At 39.7% G+C, this 14,895-nt stretch overlaps 2 protein-coding genes across 2 annotated transcripts; both read right to left on the bottom strand.

Annotated features, from left to right (window-relative positions):
- Positions 1-397: 397 nt before the first annotated feature.
- sar1aa (secretion associated, Ras related GTPase 1Aa) lies at positions 398-3,274 on the bottom strand. The gene is made up of 7 exons (XM_057358920.1): positions 3,152-3,274; positions 2,253-2,324; positions 2,009-2,128; positions 1,866-1,931; positions 1,639-1,742; positions 1,425-1,556; positions 398-1,346 (listed from the first exon to the last, which is right to left on the bottom strand). The coding sequence occupies exons 2-7, from the start codon at positions 2,308-2,310 to the stop codon at positions 1,230-1,232; spliced, it is 597 nt and encodes a 198-aa protein (XP_057214903.1). The 5' UTR covers positions 2,311-2,324; positions 3,152-3,274; the 3' UTR covers positions 398-1,229.
- A 2,323-nt stretch (positions 3,275-5,597) lies between these two features.
- LOC130569332 (cytochrome P450 4F3) lies at positions 5,598-14,435 on the bottom strand. Its single transcript, XM_057358919.1, has 12 exons — positions 14,171-14,435; positions 10,985-11,129; positions 10,721-10,774; positions 10,444-10,571; positions 8,481-8,602; positions 8,108-8,396; positions 7,958-8,024; positions 7,754-7,883; positions 7,517-7,650; positions 7,341-7,405; positions 7,184-7,266; positions 5,598-5,959 (listed from the first exon to the last, which is right to left on the bottom strand). The coding sequence occupies exons 1-12, from the start codon at positions 14,303-14,305 to the stop codon at positions 5,779-5,781; spliced, it is 1,533 nt and encodes a 510-aa protein (XP_057214902.1). The 5' UTR covers positions 14,306-14,435; the 3' UTR covers positions 5,598-5,778.
- Between the last annotated feature and the right edge of the window lie 460 nt (positions 14,436-14,895).

Below are 14,895 nucleotides of genomic sequence, written 5' to 3'. Positions count from 1 at the left end.
GTCGAATATGTGAAATCATTTTACACAACACTGGATTCAGAATGCAAATGAAGTGTGTGTACTGTTCATTAAATACAGTTGGCCGTAGTGTATACTCTTCAGTGTGCAGTAAGCTAGTGTACTGACCTGAGCATGAGAAATCACAGCTGAGAATACTTTCGGTCTAGTTTTACAGAATGCATTGCATTGTGGGATACGGTATGTCAATCTGTGTGTGGTCACACGGCAGAATGCCAAAGTGATGAAATTATTTCCAGGGGTTGCATGAAACATTTGTTACACTTTAACCAGTTTAAACATTCATAAATTCTATAAATCTTGTTTGTTATCATTTAGAGATATGCGATATAACTAGATCGAGATCTTGCACAAAAGGAGGCACCACAAAACATTCTTGAAAATATTTATAGATGTTTACACACAGCAGATACATCTGTACATTCAATTCAAGGCTATGAAGAATAAAACACATTTACACTTCATTATACAATATATACACATTTGCAAAAACATCTGTTGTGTATCAAACACACACGTGTGTGTTGTAGATGCTCTCTTATCAGACTCGTATCTGATCATCAAAAACATCCACAGCACCAAAACAAAAGCAGTCTGCTTTATATATGAAGAGTTTGGTTCCAAAAAGATAACAACTAAACAAAACAAAAAATCTAAAATCATGTTTTTATTATTTTATCATGTTTTTATTGTGTTTTATTGTGCAAGTTCAAAACAAACCAACCCGGTTTGATTGAAATTAATTGGACTGCACAATAAAAAAAAATATTTTTGAAAAATGTTAAAAACAGAGTTATCTCATTTTGGAACCGAACTCTTCATATATATATATACAGTATATAGAATATGATGAAGATCACTGAACTTATCTGATAATATGAACAATATCTACAATAACGGATCACATATACTGTACAACTCAATATTTTATCATGTCTTTGTCATCTGATCATGTGAAATGATAGTATATGATATTCAAGTATGGTTTGTATTTTTATCATTTAGAAATGATGTCACCACTTAACCAGAAATATCACACATGCGCTTTTAAATACTGCAAATACCGCTGGTCAGAGTGAATTGGCTTTGTGTATTTTTTGTGTATTTCTATCCAAATATATTGAAAAAACATAACGGAAGAACTGGAAATCTCAAGCTAAAATCAACATCACTTATCGCTTCACGAGCAGAACTAAAATCAGAGGAAGAAATCAGTCGATGTACTGCGACAGCCATCTGAAACCTTCCCCGTAACCCTGTTTCTTCAGAACGCTGCACATGAAGACCTCCAGCGGCCGGACGTTCAACTCCTTCGAAGACACGTCACCCTACGATCACAGAAAATCCCACTGAGCATTGAAGAATCACATGTCAGTGTTTGATGTCTGTGATTGGCTGATTCTGACCTTCCCAGTGGTGTGTCCCTCCAGACACAAAACCTCTCGCAGTCTCATGTCACTCACAGCTTCAGGTCGGTCGATCTTGTTTCCCAGCACCAGGACCGGCACACTGGAGATCGTCTCATCCGACAGGAGAGACTACACAAACACACGGCCTGGCACTTTAAAACCTTCGCTAAACACTCGACTTTAACGTGATTGGCCAAGAGAGGAGACTCACGTCAAGCTCCACCTTTGATTCTGCGAGGCGCTCGTGATCGGCACAGTCGACGAAGAAGACGACGCCGCTGACGGCAGGGAGATAGTTCTTCCACACTCTCCGTGCTGCAGGCGCAGGAAGAATTTGACACAAAACAAACATTTCTCAAACTATCTTCTTTTGTCAAGAAAGACTCAGACAGGTTTTGACTGATGACTGAACCTTTGTTCTTGAGTGAACTTTCTCACCTTGTACATGACCACCCAGATCAAATGTAGTGAAGGTCATTCCAGCAATGGTTAACTCCTCTGATGCTAAAAAAATAAAACAGTCAAGAGTTTTCATACCAATGATTTTCTCGTACAGTTGTGTAATACTGATGATGTCTTACTGGGATGTAATGTGGGCACATGTTGTCCTAATCGATCATCTTTCAGCATGTGCAGAAGTGTTGTTTTACCAGCATTGTCTAAACCAAGAAACACCAGTTTACCAGACTTCCTGTACAGACCTGCGAAACGCACACACGCACACACACACACACACACACACAATCTTATTTTAAGCAGTTGCAAACGTTCAGTCAACTGTGTCTCAACATTTGAATGGCAGTGAAAATAAAACACTCAATTTACCCAAAAACTGAAGTATTCCACTAAAGCCTCTGTAGATCCAGTCAAATATAAATGACATTGCAAACGTGTCACCTGATAAAACAAAAATATTGAAGATAATGTTTGTAAAACAGTCATAATGTGCATCATTGACTCATATATCAAGGTTTGTGTTTAAAAATCATGTGACTTTCACAGATACTGCAAATTGTATGTAAACAAGATTTAATCATACTTATTGGAATTCTTTACCACGTGATCACCACTTTATCATGGCACCACAACAGTAGCATTTTGAGAAATGTAAAGTCATTGAGCTGTCGTTATATTAGGTTCTATCCGTTCAACTGTGCGCGCCACTGTATTAGATAGGCTAGCATACCGATAATCACGATAATATTAATAAACATGATAACTGACATTGTATTATATGATCATATTGTAAATACTCCAGTTTACAGATTGACAGTACAGTCGTATTTTGAGTGTAATTCAGTGCTCAAAGAGAGAGAGGGAGAGGGAGAGGGAGAGGGAGAGAGAGAGAGAGAGAGAGAGAGAGAGAGAGAGAGAGACAGAGAGAGAGAGACAGAGACAGAGAGAGAGAGAGAGAGAGACAGACAGACAGAGACACTAAATAAACAAAACAACAACAAAAAATGACTAATAATGAGTTATTATTTTAAAAAGGTTAAAAGTTGCTTTATAAGGCGATTTGATATTGTGACGGTCCTGGACAGGTTTTATAATAGCGCTCACGCGCACAGTTAAACCTGTACACACACACACACACACACACACACACACACACACGCACACGCACACACTCATGAGCACGCGCGCAGTTAATCCGGGCCCGGCAGAAGCTCATTCAGCCGCAGCGCAATAATCAGACTGTTTATCAGAGTTTGATCAGATCTCACCTTTATCAGACGCGTGTCACGGCCCGTCCGGATAAAGCTGTCAAGACTGTATGCGCGATATTAACGCGCGTCTGCTGCGGATGGAGACGCGTCTCTACTAACCCGTAGAATCTCTTCAATGTTTGGTATCAGACACGCATGCCACTCTGAGACAACTTCCGCTCAGGATCACCTGTCCGTCCACACATCATTTGATTGGCTGCAGACTTCAGGCGGCACTGCGCAGTGCGCACTCGAAGCGAAGCGGCTCATCCTCATGACGCGATGATTCTTGCGTTTATTCTATTTGAGACATGGAGAGACGTTAATGGTCGTGGTGTGGAAAAGCTGTGGAGAATCTTACACGACATGAGGGCGAGTGGATGATAGAATTGATCATTAATCATGTTACATTTCAATAATAATATCAGTTCTATCAATGACAAATGTACAAATATACAAATGTGTTTTCAAACAAAGACACGTTTATTCATTGCACACATGTTAAGTTAAACTGTACAGGAGTTTTCTTTGCACACACTGAAGGTTTTTGCATATACTTGATTGTTTTGCACATATACTTTTTTTATTTGCACATATACTTTTTTTGCACATAACACTGAAGGTTTTTTGCGCACATAGAGAACAACTATGTATAGGAGGTTTGGGGTGCACGAGGAGCAGATGAGGGGTCACCCGGAGCCGGAGGAGGTGTTACTGTAGTGTGAGTTATAGAAGGGGTTGTTCTTGTTAACGTAGAAATGCTTCATTGCTGGACTGTCGAAGTATCTCCCCCGCGGTTACTGTGCTTCTGTTCGTTCTCTTTCTTTTCTCATTTTCTTCTCCTGTCCTTCTTTGGTCTTTTCCTCAAGCCAGTGATGAAGAACAAATATTCCTTTTGTCCTGACAGTATATTCATATGGCATGTATGGAGATGATCCTGAAGAACGAAGACATTGAGAGAGTCACAATGTTTTTATCTCAACACAATGCACTCTTGTCACATCTTTATAAACCTTCTCTTACCTTCGTGATCCGTTTTTTTGGCATTGTTCAGTTTCTTCTCTGATCTTTCACTCTCCAGCATCTCCGTGTTCATCGGTTGTTTTTTCATCATGGGCTTCGGTCTTCTGTGTCTGGTGTCCTTCAGCTCAAACGGAGAGATGATCTGCACCTCATCTTCATCTGCGATGTCCAACAGGGCCAGTTGTGAAAAGAGATCAGACCGTGATGTGACCAGCGGTCCAGGCCCTGATGGATGATGGGATTTTTCCCTCTCTGCTGCTGAAGCCGGTGTACATGGAGCGACTTGTATTGGTGGAGGAGATAGTGAACGTGTCAAGGTATGCATGCTCAATGGAGGAGCATCTTGGGATTTCTTACTAGACTTTCTGTGAACTGCAGGACTTGTTTTGATGTCAGTCTGGATCTTCATCATCTCTCTCGTGTTCCCATACGTTGATGTGTTGCTCTGAATCTTTGACTCTTTTCTTCGACCTCACAGGTACTGAAGCAGAGTTTCGAGAAGATGCGTTCATCACCAGCGGTTTCGGTGTTGACTCTCTCTTTATTCCTTCAGCATCATCTGTCTTCCTCATCTCTCTCCTACCTTCTCTTTCTCTCTTTCTCTCTCTCTCTCTCTTCCTCATCTCTCTTTCTTTCTTTCTTTCTTTCTTTCTTTCTTTCTTTCTTTCTTTCTTTCTTTCTTTCTTTCTTTCTTTCTTTCTCCCTCTCTGAGATCACTCCCTCTTGCTCTCTTATGGAGGATCTTTTCTTGATCTTCCTCATTTTCTCATCATGTCTGGAAGGTGTCGGTAGAGTCATCTTGACGCTGTGCTCCTCTCTGTTCTTGCTCCTGCAGTGTTTGGTGTAACTAGTTACTAAGTAAGGAGTTACTGTAATTTAATTACTTTTCCCCTTGAAAACGTGAAGTAAGGGATTACTCTTATTTTTCTGTAATTTAATTACTACTTCTGATGTATTGAACTAAATACTGTGGAATATATTCAATAGTGGAATTGACATCAAAATTATAAAGCTAACTTAAAAATGTATCCTTCTCACATTTGTATACTATGGTCAGTTAATAAAAATAATTTATGTAGTTATTTATTATTTATTTGAATGAATTAAATAAGCCGTTTCATGTCAGTCCTTGAATCAAATCTAATCAAGGGTCTAATCAACTCATGGGTTATTGAATATTCTTGTATGTTAGTGACAGATGTGAGGGAGTTTGCCTAAAGCAAAAGTGTTTTTGTCTTTCTGCGCTTGCTGTAATATTATTGAAACTAATGTGAAGGTTTTTCTTGTAAATGTTTATAATATCTCGTGTCGTGTGTTTTCTGCTTGTGTTTATTGCACGAGCTGTGAACACCAGACGTCGCTCATCTCTCATCTACAGTTCCTGGACTTCACATGTTGAGTGTGTGTCACACGTGCAGATATATTAGTGTTATCAGTGGCATACTGTGTGAAATATTTTATTTCCATGAACATTTGCACACATATTTATTAATCAACAAGCAAGCAAATATTATATTTTTGTGTGTTTAAATTAACATGCCATTTATAAAAAAACTACATTTATATAAATCACAGTGAAAATGTATAAGGGCGCTCCCCATGTTCACAGTTTTTTTTGGAAGTTACTGATCCTGAGACAGCGCGAGAGGTTGAAAGTTTAAAATCATTCCTCCTTCTGCTCTCATGACCAGGTTGTAGAGACGGCGCACCGGTTTGGGTCCGGGCAGAATTCTGAACCTTGACAGCGTCTGAGCGACCACCACCTTTATTTCTGCCATAGCAAAGTTCTGACCGATGCAGTTCCTAGCAGACATACACAGAAGAGAAACAGTAGAAGGATCTGATTGGTGAGTCAAACAATAGCCAGGCTTCCATTACCCATTTAAATAGCGCATTAAAAATACGCCCAATGCAAACAGGTCAATTTCGAAAAATCTCCCATGTCTCGCAAAAAAGTTCTCACGCTCGCATGAGGTGTTTTTTTCAGGCAATACGACAAAGGCATATTTCGCAAAACTGCAATGGAAACCCTTTTTGTCAGAACATTGGGAAAGATAGGATGTAAGGAATCCACATGAAGTAATATCTTATATGACAGCTCAAATGGAGGAAAACGAGCGAGTGATTTATTAGGAACAGTGAGGTCATATGAACATATATCAGGAATTATAGACATTTCTCTTCACTCTTTCATCACAGTAGGTGGCACTATATGCACTAAAGTTTCTTTGCAACCTGTCATAAAACGTACAAAGAAGAAGAAGAATGACTTATCGCCAGAAGAATCAAAATAAACTTTAATCGCATAACATCATTTAAAGGGGTCATATGGCGTGAACACGTGTTGTTCTGTGTCTTTGGTGTGTTATAAGTCGCTCATGCGTGTATGAGACGTGTAAAACTGCAGAAATGAAAGTGTGGGAACAAAAGAGTCATTCTATGTAAAAGCGAATGCTCACCAGACCTGCCTGAAACACCTCGTGTAGCCACACCCCCACAAATCTACTTCAGTTGGTGGTCTGATTTGACTTAGACCGCCCAAATGTATACTCAAGTAAGGTGGGTGTACCTGTCAGTACAATTGAAGAGGAACCTGATGTTCCAAATATGGTCAGAGGCGTTACATTTCCCTCACACGCTTGCAGTATTCCACCAATCACTACACACTGGTGAACTGGCCAATCACAGCACACCTCGCTTTTCAGAGCCATGAGCTTTGTTAAACATCTGAGAGGCGGAGCAAAGAGGAGATACAAACATGCGCGGTGTGTGGAAAATACAGCGTTTATCAACCTTAAATCCTGTAGACACATTACATTACATCTAAAACAAACCATAATATTCCTTTTAGCCGTGTCATATCACCCCTTTAATGGAAACGCAGTCATTCCGCGATATTGTTTTAATCGACATTTAGAAAACATCGCTTACATTTTGCGCAAACCTGTAATGGAAACCTGGCTACAGATGAACTGTCACTCATCTCCCTCCGACATGAGCTTGTGTGTATTATAGTGTGAACGGTACCTGGGTCCTGCAGAGAACGGTATAAAAGCATGAGGTGACCTTTCCTTTGGCCTCTGTGGATCAAAGCGCATGGGGTCAAACACCTGAAGAGGGAGAGACGGCAGACATCATTCCTAATGTTCTCATTTGTTTCAGTGTCGATGAGAGTGAGTCTTACCTCTGGATCGCTCCAGATAACAGGATTGCGATGAATACCGTAAATACTGATCAAGCACAAACTTCCTACAGGAAAAAAACACGATTAGCATCCGTCTTAAATATTCTTTCCATGCTTGTTTTACAGCTTCTTATCTAGACATCTCTGGATTTGACGTGACATCAGTGAAGTGATACCCTGTGGAATGACAAGGTCGCCTGGAGTCTTCATGTCCTGCGAGAAGTATCGGGTCAGAGCCAGAACGGGCGGGTGAAGCCTCAAACTCTCCTTGATGCACATGGTGGTGAATGTAAGCTGTCTGAGGTCATCCCTACAGCCAATCAAAAACAAGCATCCATCAACACACCACAATTCGAACTGTTGAAGCGCTTCAGTGAGGCGATGTCATCATGTACTGTATGCGTGTGTCTGACCAGGTGATGTCGTCCGTCTCTCTGTCCTGCAGCAGTGATGTGACTTCCGCACGACAGCGGTCCTGATAGTCCTGATGCATGGACAGATTGTAGAAGATCCAGGAGAGGGCGCTGGCCGTGGTGTCGTGACCTGAGTCCAGACAGAGGTCACAGTTACCCGCCGTCATGTGAACACGAGTGAACACACGCAAGATCTGAACTCACCCGCAAACATGAACATGTCCGCGTGTGCCTGAATCTCCTCGTTGGCGAGTCCCTCGCCGTTCTCATCCTGTGTGTGACATTTATTTGTGTGACTAAATGTGATTGGCTGAAGGCTTCTACAGCACGTGCATCATCAAACCTGTGACTTACTTTCGACAACAGCAGTAAATCGATAAGATCGGTGTCTTTTTTCTTGTATCCTCCCGTGTGTTCCTGGTTTGCAGAGCGGCTCTTTGCACTTCCCTGCTGGTCGAGTTGGAGTCGTCGCTCTCTCACGATGTCAGCGGTGAAGCCGTGCACGATGTCACAAGCCTTGCGAAACCTCCGGCCCTGTTCAGAGCGCCAGTACAGCCAGTCCCAGTGGTGAGGGAGATAATGTTGTCTCTGAACCACCAGTGTGGACAGCTGCAAAATGGCTGCGATGTATTCACGGGGCTTTCTGGGAGACGGTGAGACAGACGGAGGTGAGACACCTGTGTTTTCTATCCGTGTGTGTGTGTGAACGGTGAACGCGGACACTCACCCCGGACACTGACTGTCGCAGCTGAAGGTGCATTTCAGCAAACTGTCCAGAGTCAATGAGCTCATGTGCTCAAACATGTCCAGATCATTCTGCCCCGCCGCCAGCAGATGACGCCATTTATCCTGAATCGCACCAGACAATGACAACTTCAGAAACAAACACATCAAACGACTTCACTTAATGTTTCATCTTACATCCAGTGTTGAGTTACTCTGAAAAAGGAATTAATTACTAGTTACTAATTACATATTCGATAACGTAATTAGATTACTGTACAAGTTACTCTCTCCAAGAAGTATTTCGTTACTTATTACTAATTACTTTCTATATCCTACATCAACCTCGATGAGTTAAGTGATTCAAGGATAGACATGAAACGGCTCTTTTAATTCATTCAAATAAATCATATAAAACGACAAAGTATTATTATGAATTACAAATGTGAGAATTATACATTAAAGCACGGATTTTAAAGTTAGACTTTGAATTTTGATGTAAATTCCTCTTCTGCACACACACATATTACACAAAGTATTTAGTTTAATAAGTAACTAATTAAATTACAGAAAAAATAAGAGTAATCCCTTACTTTACTTTTTCAAGGGGAAAATAATTAAATTACAGTAACTAATTACTTAGTAACTAGTTACACCCAACACTGCTTACATCTTACAAATAAACCTTATGAAAGACGTCCTGCTCATGTTTCAACTCAAACACTGCCGAAAGAAATTCTGAATGTTCGACATGTGATGCAAGCGTTTCTCGACTCGGCAGCTGTGTTCCATAATACAATATATTTTTAGGCAGCGGCTATTTGCACTAAGTGAAAATAGCAGCATTTCTTAGCGATATGATATTTACACTAACCAAAAATAGCTGTAGGGCCTATTTTCTTTGGATTAAGTAGAAATAGTAGTTAGATGTTTTTTACTTATAAATAGTGGCAGATAACGTTACTATTTGCACCTCAGTAGTGTTGTGCATTAAGCATTATGCAATAATAACAGACAGTAAATCATTATATTTATAAAAATTATTAAAATGATGGCAACTTATTGAGATATTAAAGCCCTGGGCCTACACCTACCCCTAACCTTACCATAAGCCTAAAGTTTATGAATAAAAATGAATTTTAAGTCTTAAATCAATTTTATTGAAAAGAAATGCCTTTATGATCTGTAAAGTAATAAAAAAGGTTTTCAGAGGGATTAGAACACCGGTCTCCCATGCCACACTATACAGACTTTACACTTTATGAGTCGAGTCACTGTTTGAAATGGCGTCAATCTTACACTTTCTCTATTCCAATCACATATTGGTGGGCGAAGCTAGTGCAGATAGTCTCTGCCAACAAGGTGGGCTATTTGTACTCGGTGTAAATAGACACTACAATATTTTTATCATATTACTGTTTCTATAATTCTATGTATGCTAAATTGAATTTAAAACAGAATGCGTGTGTGTGTGTGTGTGAGAGAGAGAGAGAGAGAGTGTGCGCGTGCATGTTTGTGAGTGTGTGTGTGTGTGTGTGTCTGCGTGCATGTGTGTGTGTGTGTTCATGTTTGTATATCCCGGCAGGGACCTAAACCTGAATACACACCAACACATGGGGACTCGTGTCACCGTGGGGACCAAAATTGAGGTCCTTATGGGCAAAAAAGCTAATAAATTGTACAGAACAATATTTTTTACAAATCTAAAAATGCAAAAAGTGTTCTATGATCTTTAGGTTTAGGGATAGGGTTAGGGATAGGGGATAGAATATACAGTTTGTACAGTATAAAAACATTACGCCTATGGACTGTCCCCACGGGGATAATAAACCAGACATTGTTGTGACACAAGCAGCGGTCTGACCCTAAGCCGTCTGTCTACACTGTGGGTTATCTTTGCAGATCTACAGCCCTGAAATGTCTGTGCCAGTATAACAGTGTCACACGCATGTGTGTGTTTGACGTACGTGCATTTTGTTGGATGACTGATTGAATATAAGCACATATTTTTTGAGGATGTCGAAATGGAAAGCTGAAGTCAGAAGTCGACGATGGCGAGACCATTCCTGACCGTTCTGCAGCAGAAGACAGTTCCCTGTAATACACAGAAGGTGACGGACACACTTCATACAGGAGTACGTACTGTGAAGCACACTCATTTCTGTGCGCTGGGATTTCAATCCGACACACGGTATGTGGACACAAGTGTACGTATAAACATGTGTTTGTGTGGATGTCACATACCCAGCCAGGGTTTCATAAAGCCGTAAAAGATCCTGTCTTTGAATGTAATGGAAGCTGTCAGAATAATGAAAAGTCTTTGTTAGTAAAAAACAACAACAGATGATCATTTGCACACAGTTTCTCACTCTCTTCACCACACGATATTCTCAATGTGTGATAGTTTGCACTTTGTAAATACTTCTTGTGTTACTGTGACTTGTGATCAGCTACAGAAATGAGTACATGTGTGACCTGTTTTATTCATGTCATGTATGTGGTTCTCACCAGAGGCCGTCAGGAGAGATTTCACATAGTCTGGATGGAAAAGACGAACCATATTGTAGAACGGACCGAGATACCAGGCACATGAATGAACATACCGCCGGATTATTTCATCCACGGCCTGTAAACCCTCTTCATTATTACCCATCTGAAACACACACACACACAGTCTGACTGAGATCAGTAAATCATCTTCAGCAAACATCCGCGGACATTGAACACGTTATCAATATAGCAGCTGTGGCTTTAACACTCAACGTGTTTATCTCTGTCTCTGTTCTGCACTTCAGATTTGATCTCCTACCACATGAGAGAGAATTGACTTGACTGATAAAGACATTACACTGCCTCTGTCAGACACTCGTCCATGATGTGTGGCATAAAAGAATCCTTTTTTACTATTTTCAATATGTTTAAAAATGATTTCACTGCAGTTCGGTGTGATTCAGACATTTATTCTGCTTCAGTCTGATCCAGTTGTGATTTAGTCTGATTCAGTGGTTTATTGTGATTCATTTGATTCAGCGGTTTGGGATGATTCAGTCTGATTCAGTCATTTATTCTGATTCAGTGTGGTTTAGTGTGGTTTAGTCTAATCCAGTGTGATTCAGTCTGATTCAGTGGTTTATTGTGATTCATTTGATTCAGCGGTTTGGGATGATTCAGTCTGATTCAGTCATTTATTTTGATTCAGTGTGGTTTAGTGTGGTTTAGTCTAATCCAGTGTGATTTAGTCTGATTCAGTGGTTTATTGTCATTTAGTCTGATTCAGTGGTTTATTGTGATTCATTTGATTCAGTGGTTTGGGATGATTCAGTCTGATTCAATCCATAGCTGCGTTCGAAATTTCATACTTCCATGCTATATAGTAGGCATAAAGCAGTAGGCGAACGTATAGTATGTCCGTCAGTATTAATAAAACAGTATCTGAGAAAAATCTGTGTGGTGGACTATTTCTCGCAAGATTCGGACGTGCGTATAGTAATGTTGCATCCGAATACTCCTATACTCACCTACTATGTAGTAGGAGAAAACAGTACGTGAACGAGTACGTCCAAATCGTCAGTATTCATAAAAGAGTAGGTGAGAATTTCCCGGATGGCCTACCGGTTACGCCCAGAAGTACTCAGCGACGGATACTTGGCATACTTCTCTATCCCATGAGCCCACGGGACGGGACAGAATACCACGCACAGCCCGCAAAACAGTCTCAGCCGACTTTCATGTACAATTAAACATGTTGTTAAGTATTGTAAATCTAATGTAACATTAAAATTGACCTTGTTTTGTTGTAAAATTGACAGTGTTTTATATTTTCAGCAGTTCATTTACATTTGTTTTATATGTATTTATAAAATACATATTATATAAATATTATATAAAACATTGCTTAAATGTTTTTTTTTTAACTCGCAGATAAAACAGCTAAATGGTACATGAAAGGGGGAATATTCGCCTTCTTAATCATTTTAATCAGGTAGTTTTAACGGACACTTTGGCGCAATTCAACTTTCTAATACATCACTTTCCATAAACGAATAATTACAAAAAACAAATAAGTCTTAAACCATTTCATGACTATTATTAAATTGTTTATTTTTCCAAACGAAAAAAAAAAAACATGTAAAAATTGTGTGGTTTCATGGACAAGGAAAGAAAAGAACAGGTGAGGAGACCGCGGTCGGGAGCGTTGTGTGAAGTAGCTAATAACTCATTTACATTTGGAGAACGTACATTTTAAAATACTTTGCACATAAAAATTAGACAACTGTATGCAAATACAATAGAATGCATATAAGTGCAACATGGTGTAGCCTATCTACATAAGAGACGTCCATCATTAGGCAGAATACAGACAAAAGAATAATTAAGTATTGGTCAGCATTTATTAATAATATTGTGCGCAAGTGTAGGGATGGCCTAGCAGTGCATTTATGGGGTAATCTTAATTTGGAAGTATATTTCTTGACAATCAAATCACCCGTGTTCTCCTATGGCGTGTTCTTCGAGCAGCTGCCCGACGTCTCCTTTGTGAAGGCATTGCAAATTTGCAAATGCGGAGAAAACCCATACTAGGTAAGGTTATAGCATTACTGATGCAATAAGGTGTTAATGCAACCTGTCTCTCATAACTTTTAAGATGCGTTTGTTATACATCAAATGGCAAATCTCTGGCCCACACTCCAGTACAGGTGTGGATATGCACCTCAAACGTAAGTTGCCACTCGCAATTAAAAAGGTTTTACTTTACATGGTCACGTCAATATGGATTGGACAGTATGTACCCTTTTAGCCCTCTTAAGTAACCCAACTATTCTGAATCAGTGTGGTTTATGATTCAGTCTGTGTATTGTGATTCAGTCTGATTGAGTCTAAAGTCAGTCTGTGAGTCTGTGAGTCAGACTCATGGTGCTCTGTTAGTCACTCAATAATTTGCCAATTAGGTCACTTGGGTACTTTATGCGTAAAGAAAATGTACAAACTCTGCCCAGTATGCATATTTAACAAGACTAAGTATAATAGAGTTATGCTAGTGTGAACAAAGCCGTGGTTTTCTGGTGTCTATTTTGCTCACAGAATAAATGAATCCAGGCTGACGGGCACTTCTGTTATGACTTTTAAATCTGTCAGTGCAACATAAATAAATAAAGACCTCAGGTGAAGTATTGAGTCGTTACAGCTGTCGTGTAGTGTACAGTATGTAGAGGGCAGTGTGTCACATTTAAACCGGTTTCTCTGCTTTGACTGTCAAACGTGTAAAGACACAAACGCTTCAGTAACTGTGCAGCACTGCAACATTTCTCTTTCTGTTTTCACTCTTTTTAAGGAAGTTATCTTTGAAAACATGCTTCCTCGAGTCCTGTTACACTTGACTTTGAAAACATATTTTTGCACAATATCCTGTGATGACAGCAGGAGCTGATGTAAAACACCTTCCTGTATAAACCCTTTACAAACTTTAAAACAACCAACTCAAAGCATTTTAGACTTTCAAAATACACCACACGCCTTAAAATACACCCGCAGAACACAAAGCCACCATATAATAATGTAACTATTCAATAAAAATAAAATGACACAGACATCCGATAACAAATGACTTCGTATCAATAGCAGATGATCACATAAAATAATTTATAGTCTCAATATATATATTATAGTATAACGAGGTAAAACAGGTAAACTCACTAGTCCCATGTGTCCCAGAATCCAGTTTCTTTGCGGCGGCTGATTGAAGCATCGCAACGCGCGTCGTTTGAAGGCGAGACGCGCCGCGAGCACGCACACGAGCACCGCGCCGGAGAGCGCGAGAACACCGATCATCGATATCTCAATCAGATTTTTTCACTTAATAAAGAGTTCAGAGTCGGACACACTCGTGTAAACCGATAACGACAGACCCGAATGACGCGCTGCAGAAAGTGTTTCTGACAGAACTGATAAGGCGCAGTTCCGGGTCCTGTCACACTCATGAGTGTCATTCGTTACTTTACTAATCGCGTTTAACTTTTCTTTATAACTGACTTATGAAGTTTTGTAAACCGTGTTTTGTTTGCTCTGCCACTGATGTGCAGAGAGCGCTCACCTGTCAGGTGGATTTTAATTCATCATTCGAGTTGAAAGTGTGTAAACTCTGAACTCATGTGGACGAAAAAAACGACTTTTGAAAGTTTTTAGTAGTATTTTCGACTACTTCTATTTGATTTTTCATGAATGATTATTTACTTTGTTTATTTTGTAATATTTAAATAGTATTTTTTTACGTAATATTCTGTTTTGTGACGATTGATTTCCCCCTTTTCTGCAGTACACTCAAGTCAGATTATGTTTTTAAAGTATTGCTTGAAAAATAGGTTAAATATAATAAGTGAATAAATGTACAATGTGTTTTAAGTCTGTACTTTACCGGCAGA

The sequence above is a fragment of the Triplophysa rosa genome, linkage group LG18 (genome assembly GCF_024868665.1).
Source record: "Triplophysa rosa linkage group LG18, Trosa_1v2, whole genome shotgun sequence".
NCBI lineage: Eukaryota > Metazoa > Chordata > Actinopteri > Cypriniformes > Nemacheilidae > Triplophysa > Triplophysa rosa.
This window is presented reverse-complemented; position numbering and strand designations above follow the sequence as displayed.

Bases quoted from the DNA above. Each gene is read 5' to 3' on its own strand.
- sar1aa (XM_057358920.1), bottom strand. From the start codon at position 2,310: ATGTCATTTATATTTGACTGGATCTACAGAGGCTTTAGTGGAATACTT. The intron at 2,129-2,252 runs GTAAATTGAGTG...TGCGTTTCGCAG, and splicing joins TGGAATACTTCAGTTTTTGG to GTCTGTACAGGAAGTCTGGT. The intron at 1,557-1,638 runs GTGAGTCTCCTC...GTGTTTGTGTAG, and splicing joins AATCAAAGGTGGAGCTTGAC to TCTCTCCTGTCGGATGAGAC.
- LOC130569332 (XM_057358919.1), bottom strand. From the start codon at position 14,305: ATGATCGGTGTTCTCGCGCTCTCCGGCGCGGTGCTCGTGTGCGTGCTC. The intron at 11,130-14,170 runs GTGAGTTTACCT...TGTGTGTTTCAG, and splicing joins TTCTGGGACACATGGGACTA to ATGGGTAATAATGAAGAGGG. The intron at 8,603-10,443 runs GTACGTCAAACA...GGTGCGATTCAG, and splicing joins AGTCATCCAACAAAATGCAC to GATAAATGGCGTCATCTGCT.